Below are 10,823 nucleotides of genomic sequence, written 5' to 3'. Positions count from 1 at the left end.
CAAAATTATAAATTTCCTAATTTATCTATTAATTTGTGATTAATATTGGTTCTCATAGTTACCGCAAACTAATTAGTTCTAATTTGATTAGGCTCATATATATATATATATATATATATATAAAGGTCTAATCAAATGAAAACTAGATAGTTTATGATAACTGTGAGGTTCAATATAAGTCAATCAGTTAGATAATTAATGTTATTTACTAAAATAAAATAAAGGGTAAATTAGTAAATTGTGTTGATCATTGAATTTGTTTTAATTAGTTTAATATTCTAATATACTTTAATTAGTTTAATATATGTATATATATATATACACACACACAGACACACAAGGACCAAATCCGGTGGCCTTCTCCGGCACTCACCACCACTCCGATGACCTCCTCCGGTCATCTTGTCTGACCAAGACGCCGTCTCCTATGATTAACTACTAAACACCCACCTGTGGGTATTCCTGACACCTGATATCACAGTAGTACCATAAGTTGGTATCACAGTGGTACCAAAGTTTACTTGATGTGTTTTTTATATCATATTGTATGTATTTTTGGTAACACATGATGTTCGTTGGAGGCCGGAGGTAGGAAAGAGAGTGAGAGAGAGAGGGTAGGGATAAAAAATTAAAAATACCTAAAATGTCTTTTAATTATAATTTTAAGTCAAATTATCAAAAATATTAGTTTTCTAATTTATCCATTGATTTATGATTAAGATTAGATCTCACAACGATCACAAACAAATAAATTCTTACTTAAATATATATATATATATAGTATAAACAACCTTGTGTATTTGTACAACCCTTGCAACCCAATTAATTGAGATATTTATAGAAATGATGGAAGTTCATTTATTATGATTTGAATATTTATGGAATATGAATAGAKTTCATTAATTATGATTAATACTTTATATTAGGAAACAATCAAAAATTCTATGAAATCACATATTCATCAAATGAAATGGACGGTTGAGATTGAGTTGTATTGGTTACACAAATGTCAAGGGTTGTATAATAACCAATCTCTCACACTCTATCTATCTATCTATCTATATATATATATATATATATATATATATATATATATATATATAAAAATAATAGATACCTACCGACCTTTTAAAGAAAATCACTCAATAACACCCCTCTTCTCTCCCTATAAAATAACCTCATCTCTCAACCTCCTACGAATCTCACTTCATTCACATATACTCTCTCCCCCTCCCCTCTCTCTCTCTCTCTGCACATATATCTATATCTACATATATATATATATATATATATGTTTTCCTCGTTATGCGTGCATATTCCTATAGATATACAATAAACTTGTGAATATTTTTTACCCACATAAATCCGACCAATTTCACAGATGGAGGAACAAAGATGTGTTGACGAGAAGAGTTGGATAAAAAACGATGATACAGAAAAGGAGGAATACACAATCTTGCAGATCGATACACCCTTGCAAGAAGACAACCAGAGAGACAGCGAACATACTCATTCATTTTCTTCACGACAAATGGAGGTCATCGTTGCCTTATGTGACACCTTGTTACCCTCCATTAACATTTCAAACGATCGTCTTCTCGATGATTCACTTCTCAACCTCTACCACACTTCAGCTTCCATGATCGGAATTCCCCTTCAAGTAAATATTTCTCATCCTAAAACCACATTAAATTCGATCAATTACCTTCTTTTCTAACTCCCAGTTACTGTATATGCTTGCTGTTTTATATATATATATATACTGAGGTGTTTACTGGTGTTTTGTAGGTTGCCATGATGATGTCGACAAAAACGGAGCACCCGAAACAGTTCTTGGTTCAGTTGAGCTTATGGTTGTTATCAACAGCGATGGGAACGTTGATCCTGTGTGGAAGAGGAAGTTTGTCAAACCAGTTTCCTTACGTACAGAAATTCTCTAGGGTTTCAAGTAAGGAAAGAGAAGCGATACTGGTATCATGGTCTGTCAGTTACTTTTTTCTGTTGAGAATGCTTTTTCGTGCACTGAAATTCGTGATTTCGTTGGCTTTCTTCACTCAGGCAAGTCCTTTCGCATCACTTTTCTTGCAATTTTATGGCATATGATATATACATAACACTTGTATCCTATTAATATCATTTAATATATATAGCCGTTCAATCAAGAAGAACTGATTAGTTTGTGCTGAGATATAATCTTAATCATAAATCAATTGATAAATTAAGAAATTTATAATTTTGGTAATTTTGAATTAAAATTTTTAATGTAAAGACATTTTAAATATTTTCTTTCCTCTCCCCTCTCTTCTCTCTCCTTCCTCCGACCTCCGGTGATACCTAAAAATATTGAGTCTGTTAAACAAAAAACACAGTGTGATACCCAAGCACATATAAGATGCATTGTGATATTATTGTGTTACATCTCCGATCGACCACAAAAACGACTTTAGTGTGATATTCAAGTACGTAAGATTCATTGTGATACCACTGTGGTATCACTGGAAGACGATGGCAAGAGGACGGGGAACAGAGAGAGGAGAGAAAATAACTAAAATGTCCTTGCATTACAATTTTAATTCAAAACTACCAAAATTATAAATTTCTTAATTTATTTATTGATTTGTGATTGAGATTAAATCTTATAATTATCACAAACTAATTAGTTATCATTTAATTAATCTCATATATATATATATATATATATATTTTTTTTTTTTGAAGAAAAACATGCATACACGCAGCCTTGCACACATACGGATGCAGGTATCATTGATATGTACTTTAATACGTTCTATTCATATATCTGACATCTTTAAGTTGATGGACGGACAAGGTCTTTGTTAAATAAATCAATAATATTAAAATATATATTATATTTCAAATATAATTATGTTTATTTATATAATTAATACAATTTAATTAATTAAAATATTTATAAAAATGATTATGATTTATTTATTATGATTTAAATATTTATAAAAAATAATTAAAATTAATTAATTATGATTAATATTTTATATTAAAAAAATCATACTTTTACAAAATTATATATTTATTAAATTTAATAAACGGTTAGAAATTGAGTTTTATATATGTATAATATAAATAGCCACTAATTATGATGCATGCGTCACCTAAGTTAGAGTGTGGACATAGTAAGTACTAGAGCATTAAGAGCATGTCCCATTAAAAAGAGTTAGCTTCCTTTTCACTTATTACATATTTTAATGGACATTTAATTAAAGTTTTTATAGATTGTTTGTTTATTTTTTAATAGTTTTATTAAAAGACAATTTTTGAATCGTTAAGAGGTAAATCTTGTTTGGTAAAAAAAGTTTATTTCTTAATTGTTCTAAAACCCTCTGAATGATTTTGTATCATGGATCTCTCTTAATCATTAAGAGTCCTAATTTCACTGTACACAATTATCAAACAATTATATTTCATTTTTCATTATATCATGAGAGCCTCTTAATCATTCTGGCCACTTAATCATTCAACAACAAACCATTCAACAATTGCCAAGTAGCCCCTAAATAACTATTTTAGTTTCTTTTTCTAGAAACAGATGTGGGTTTTATTGGATTTGAGTTTTTTTATGAGGGTTTTAGTTTATGGGATTGAGTTTTGGAAACAAATACGGGAAGAGTGTTGGTCGTCGATGACACTGAGTAGAGACGCGGGAGGAAGGTGGTTGGTGTATCTTTAATCTGGTTTGAAGGAGGGTTAGAGAATAATATTGTTGGAGAAGAGGGGTTAGTCTTTCCCGATCTGTTTGGGTTGAGGTCGGATCAGATGAAAATCACGTGTCCAAAATCACAACTCTTATTCTCCTTACACCAATGAAATTTAGACATGTCAGATTTTTATTTATTTTAAGTTTATTTAATTCATCTTCATTCTCTCTTTGATTAGTAAACCTGGATCAAACGTAAAAATTTAGGACATGTGATTTTTATCGGCGGTGGGTGTCGTGAAGGGAAAGAGTAGGGGCGATTTCTTTTTCTTTTTATGTGGTATGCATGTTTTTTTTTTGTTAAAAAGACCAAATTGCCCCTATATGAGGGGGCAAGTTGTTGACTTAACATACACTAAACTAATAGGGTTAACTTGTGTAGTATGTGAAACACATAATCAAGATTATTAATGTACTTAATGAATTTTAGGGATAAAAACAGCCAAAAACAATGGAATTCAATATAACAATTACTATATGATATTTGAGACCTATATTTTAGTTTGTCATTTGAAAGTATATGCCCGTTTGACTCAATATTACGTGATTCGTACAAAACACTTACAGTATTATTGTGAAGTATTTATATTTTATGTCCAAGATCAATTCGCTGAAATTAATAAATTCAAATTCTACTCATCGTGGTTAAAAAAATTAGGGTTTTTAAAATTGCATCGTTTTTAAGTTGATGTATACTTCTTTAAACTAACAAAAAGTAGCTCCGAGTGTCGTTTACGGGTACTATTATGATCACAAGTATGAAACAGTTTTACTTCTTAATTTTTCTGTTAACAATAGAAGAAAACAGATTAAACTCTTTGGATGTTGCAAAAATCCCCTTCCCATATACCATTTTTAATGAAACATAATCTTTATGGTTAATTTTTATTTCATATTATATATATCAATTATTTGTTGCTCCATCTGTAAAAATTCATGGTTCTGTCTTTAAAAATTGTTTGATTAGTTTGAGTTTGAGCTCTAAAGGTTAAAAGTGTCTGAAGGTCTCATGTTCAAATTCAATGAGGAATAAAATCTTCTTATAGTTACAGAGGTTCGAATACAATAACTCCGGACTACCTGTAAAAGCGTAAAAATAGGTAGTCATCCTGATCTTAATTGACTTGTATAACGAGTTGGATATCTAGGAAAAATAAAATTCTATCAGAGTGCGTACGAGATTGAGATTTCAAATGAATAAAGAAAACTTATTGCAATAAATTTTGTATGTTATTTGCAGGTAAATGAAAAGAATGAAAACCCTTCTTGGAAAGCCATTGATTATTGCGGACCAGACCCTGATTTTGTTCCACAAATTTCGCATGCTTTCAACACCGACGACATTCTCGGGCCGCTTTACACCGCCGTGGTCTGCCTGAATAAACCCCGACAAATGGTTGCAGAAGCCCTACAGAGATCACGACTAGCCATCTCAATCCCTCGTCATCCCAAGCTTACATCTATGGTTATTAAATGCGATGTAGTTGTAGTTGGCTCAGGCTCCGGTGGTGGGGTGGTCGCCGGAGTTTTAGCTAAATCCGGCTATAAAGTTCTTGTCTTGGAGAAAGGGAACTATCGTGCAAGAAGTAATCTTTCTCTTCTTGAAGGTCCATCCATGGACGAAATGTATCTTGGAAAAGGATTGTTGGCCACTAGCAACATGGAGGCTGTAATACTTGCAGGTTCCACCGTAGGTGGTGGCTCCGCCATAAACTGGTCGGCGTCGATCAGAACCCCACAACACGTACTGAAAGAATGGTCGGAATGTTATGAACTGGAGTTGTTTCAGAGTGGATTATATGAAGAAGCCATGGATGTCATCTGCGAAAGGATGGGTGTTCAATCTGAAATCGAAGATGAAGGATTCAATAACACAATTTTAAGAAAAGGGTGTGAAGAATTAGGTTATCCGGTCAACAACATCCCAAGAAACTCACCTCCAGATCATTATTGTGGCTGGTGCTGCCTTGGCTGCAAAGATGGAAGAAAGAAAGGTACATCAGAGACATGGCTGGTGGACGTGGTGGAATCCGGCAACGGTGCAATTTTACCAGGGTGTGAGGCCGTGAAAGTTGTGCATGATCGGAAAAAAGGAAGAGAGCGGAGCACCGCCAGAGGGGTGATGTTCGAGTTCCGACACCAAGATGGTTCAAAAGAAGTTTGTTTGGTGGAGTCCAAAGTAACCATCGTCTCATGTGGAGCTATGTGCACCCCTCAACTCCTTAAAAGAAGCGGATTAAAGAATCCCAGTATAGGAAAGAACCTTCATATTCATCCGGTGGCGATGGCATGGGGGCATTTTCCGTTGGAGAGGTGGCCGGAAGTCGAGAAAAAGAGCTACAAAGGTGGAATAATGACGGCCATGTCCACTGTCGTTGCAGATTTCAAAGGCTCCGGTTACGGTGCCATTATACAAACACCGGCGTTGCACCCTGGTATGTTCTCGGCATTGATGCCATGGGTTTCCGGTTCCGACTTCAAGAATCGAATGACTAAATTCTCAAGAACAGCCCATATATTTGCACTGGCCAGAGACAAGGGTTCCGGCGAACTAGGGCAAAAATCATCGATCAGTTACCAGATGGACATCATCGACGAAGAGAATCTGAAAAGAGGACTCGAGAAATCCCTGAGAATTCTGGCGGCTGCCGGAGCGGAAGAGATCGGAACCCATAACAACAAAGGGAGAACAATAAACGTGAAAAAGGTGAGTTATCGTGAACTGGAGAAGTTTGTGAGAGAAGAAAGCTCAAGGGCATTGAGAGATTTATCAACACCGATATGTTCAGCACATCAAATGGGGAGTTGTCGGATGGGGGTTACCGGAAAAGGGTCGGCGGTGAATCCGATGGGGGAGACATGGGAGGTGGAAGGGTTGTATGTGGCGGACGCAAGTGTTTTTCCGACGGCATTGGGTGTGAATCCGATGGTTACAGTTCAAGCCATTGCTTATTGCACTGCTCAATCTGTTCTTGAATCTCTTAAGAGAATGAAGGATACTGGCTATGGCATCTGAGCATAACGTATTTTAAAATGAAGACTTGTTATATATATCATTGAATTTTGTTTTGAAACATTCAAAATAATTGTTGTATTTATTTTTAAATGAATCATAACGGTCGAGATTTGAAGGATTACGATATGAGTTGGAGATGGGGTGGACAAAAACCCGACCGATTTAATAAACTGGGTCAACTTAACCTGAAGTCACCTGATGTCTAATCAAGTTGTAAAATATGTAAACTGTATGTATCAGTTGAAATTGGAATTATTTGAACTCAACCCAACACGATGAAGATGATACCCTTCTTATATGTTATACACTTCTGCTACACTTGATAATGATGCATTTGATCTACACTTGTGCTATATTGTTGATGTTGATGTTGCGTTTGCTTTTTCTTTGTTTCCAAAGTATCATAAAAAGTGGAGTAATCGGTGGTAGTAACTAATAATTGCTTATGATGTTGTTGCAGTGTTGTCATTGTTTACTAAATTTGTTGGCTAAGTGTTGATTAGGATAAGAGATCTGACTAAGTTAAGAGGTCCGACTAAAATGAGCATTCACTAAGAAGCAGGGTTTTAAATGGCGTGACACGTAGTGTGGCGGAGAGGTCAAGCCTCAAACCTTACATGTTAAGGCGAGGCCATGGCGTTTTTCAAGGCGCGAGTTAATGCGACAAATCTTTATATATAGTATGTATACAAATGTCTATGTGAGCGAGTGTACTGAATAATAATGATTAAACAAATTAACTACAACATATAAAACTATAGACAAAAGAACAAGCATGCATTCATAATTTGATATCAAATATACAACGTAACACCCTCAAATTTAGAACAATAAAATACCATTTTGAACAATAAAGCTTCCATAGATAAGAAAGGTTTAAACCCATTTTGGGGGGGGGGGGGGGGGGGAATTCGCCAAATAAGCATAATAATCAAGAATTGAGACATAAATAACAACCTAATAATCTCATGATATAGTAACACCAGACTGTAATCTAGGAATAAGCAAAACTTAATAAATAAATGTAAACTCACTTGATACTTTTTTAGTGAAAACCTAGAAAACCAAACAAAATATCCAATTGCAAGATGTAGACTTGAAGCTTGATCACCCACTTGAATCCCCAAATCTAGATGAGAATCAATTACTTGAGGCTCTTTTAATTTCTGCTCCAAGAGTTTTCCCCACCGGTTTAACGAAGGAGAAAAGTAGGGGTGGATAAGTAATTAAGGAAAAAGAGGAATCAATGAGAAAAAGGGGGTTGATCCGTGGCTTCGGGGGTTCTAGGGTATGAAGCGGTTTTTGGCCTGGTTAAAGCCGCCTGCCAAAGCCTCCTGGTTCCATCTCAAAACACACACTCACACGCATACATCAGACCACACGGGCGGGTTCTTGCACAAGTTTAGGCTCCCTGCAAGCTGCCTTCGACCACTATTTTGGTAGCTTATGACCTCGCCTATTACCACAAGCATACAATGTCTTAGGCGACTTTTGGTGTGGGTTTAGCCGCCTAAAAAGTCATCTGATTCATTTGATGGTGTTCCGACGGCTAGAAATGATCTTTCTATTGATCCGATTTTCCCTGCATCTTAAGGTAAAGTTTAGCCAATAACTTTTTTATGAAACAACCAGAGTTTAATCTCCAACATGCCAAATTCTAAGATTTAAAATACAACGAATTTTGCGGGTGTGACAATCAAAGTTTAAAAAATGATATCACGAGACCATAACAAAAAAAAATGTCTTATTAGTGGCTTCATAATCCATATATCTCTAATCCAAAATTCTAATATCATATGCGGAAACATATTAGAGCACATCAGAGTGGATTAGATTAGATGTAGCTTAGAAATAAATTATCCTTCCATGTAATCTTCATTGTTTATTTTCGTCATCGAAATCGAATTCACAATGTTCCTCGCCTTTCAGCTTGTGGTTAATAAATTTTCGCTTTCATTGAATAACTAGAATCATTAATAGTTGATTTAATAAGACATAATTTATGTATAAAAAAATAAAAATAAAAACAGACTAAACCCATTCACATCTTAACAATCCTTATAACTCGCTGTAATGCTTCATAACTCACCATAACGTGCCATACTTGACTTTTAAGATTCAAGATCTATCAGCCTTCTCTCCGTTTTAGTTGGTTTTTAGGTTTTCTTCAAAACCTAACTTTTAAGTTCATCGTAACTTTTCTTAAAACTTAATTTATACATGTCAAATGCTTCATTTTAGTCTCTTAAAACATTTCTTTTGATGTATTTTACATATTTGTGGATTTGACCAATTTTATGTATTTTGAAAGATTTGGGGGTTTTCACCTTTTTTGCTAGAAAATGATGGATTTTCAAGCAAGTATTACAAAAATGTATTTTTAACATATAGATGTATTTTGGAACTTCAATATCATGATTTATGTTTATTCTTACGTTCACATATATATGGAGACATTTAACGGAAAATGGTTATATTTTGGGAAAAAGAGTATCATTACTTGTGAATAAGACGATCCTTAAACTTGCGAACTCTTGGAAAATATGATGGAAATATTATGGTTTATCGGGACTCGTGGGAGTTTTGGTCTATTTGGTAAATCTTGTGATAAAATGATTTAAGAGGACACTTAAATGGTGAAAACTTTGTGTAATTACAGTTGGTTTCTTTAATGTTGTGACGTATATTAGATTGTAATGAAATGGATCTATAAGTATAGGAGTCAGGTTTTTAATTGAAAAGGGATGGTCTTCCCGTTGTAACTAGAAATAAGGACTGGGTCATTGGTGGCAATTTTTTGGTACAAATTCTTGGAGTCGGATACCAGCCATTGACCACATTCTGTAATTTCTAGCGAATGAGTACAACTACGATTCCTGGTGGCCAAGAACTATAAAGCAAGGTTGCTGGAACTTATTGGTCATTGATCTTTAGTGTGAACTCTATAACATGGAATTTTGTGGTCTACTTTTGTGTTCCACCACTACCCATGAGAATCAGGTCTCTCTCGTCATCGTAATATGTATTTTGGACCTTATGGTCTTTATTTGGAATATATGAACTTGAGTTTTAAATCAAGCTTATAAACTTTTACTATAATGGTTATTTGCATTATTTATAACTGTACTGTATATCAGGTTCACTTAGCGGTGGGACTCCAAAGTCTTAAGCAGAGTGTTTGATGCCGGTAAAGGCACTTTTGGGATTGTTAGCTTTTGATCAATTTGGTGTTATACATTGACAGGATTCTTTTGAAGATGACAGTGACACTCGTCCATAATCTAAATTTAGAATAGTTTAGATTAGCAGGTTGTTATTTATCCTCTATATATATTTGGGTTGTAAACGCTGTATTATTTTCCTTTTTAGATGATTTTATATTTATAGGATTCATTAATAGGCATTGTTATTGGTATTGGTGTGGTAATTTAAGTAGTAAACTTCTTCTCCAAGGAACTGATATTGTCTCTCATCTCATTAAAATCCACCTGGTGTCGAGTTTATAATCATTTATACTTTGATAATTGTTCAGTTGTTAGCCCCAGATATGAAACAGATGAACTCTCCACTTTTCTTGGAAGCTTAGGGATTGTTTCTTTACCTCTTAATAGTTTCATTAAGAGGCAATTTCTGTATCATTAAGAGGTAAATCTTGTTTAACAAAAAAAATGTCTATTAATGATTCTAAAAACCTTTGAATGGTTTTGTATCCTGGGTCTCGCTTGACCATTAAGCGCCCTAATTTCATCGTAAACAATTACCAAACAATTATATTTCATTTTTCATTATATTATGAGAACATCTTAATTAATTATTTTGATTACTTAATCAATCAAATCATTCAGCAACTACCAAACTACCTCTTAGCAATTTTCTGAGAGATCTCTTTGAGTGAAAATCACATTTCAGCTTTTAAATTTGTTGAAGTCAGATGATTGTAGAACCTCTATAGGAGCAGGTAAAAAACAATGTATTAATTTGTTGAAGTCAAACGATATTTCAACTTTAAATCATATATGATTAGAAAAAGAACTAAAAAATAATAATAAGTTTTTATTGCATTAAATTAAAAAA

The 10,823-nt window shown here is 34.0% G+C and overlaps 1 protein-coding gene across 1 annotated transcript; it reads left to right on the top strand.

The window, feature by feature from the left end:
- Positions 1–1,394: 1,394 nt before the first annotated feature.
- On the top strand, positions 1,395–6,749 carry LOC112521777 (long-chain-alcohol oxidase FAO4A). Its single transcript, XM_025130772.1, has 3 exons — positions 1,395–1,660; positions 1,789–2,058; positions 4,974–6,749. The coding sequence occupies exons 1-3, from the start codon at positions 1,532–1,534 to the stop codon at positions 6,747–6,749; spliced, it is 2,175 nt and encodes a 724-aa protein (XP_024986540.1). The 5' UTR covers positions 1,395–1,531.
- The last annotated feature ends 4,074 nt before the right edge of the window (positions 6,750–10,823 follow it).

The sequence above is a fragment of the Cynara cardunculus genome (assembly GCF_001531365.2).
Source record: "Cynara cardunculus var. scolymus isolate 2C chromosome LG 11, CcrdV1, whole genome shotgun sequence".
NCBI classification, from domain to species: Eukaryota; Viridiplantae; Streptophyta; class Magnoliopsida; order Asterales; family Asteraceae; genus Cynara; species Cynara cardunculus.
The sequence above is the reverse complement of the archived record's forward strand: the minus strand, read 5'-3'. Positions and strand labels throughout refer to the sequence as shown.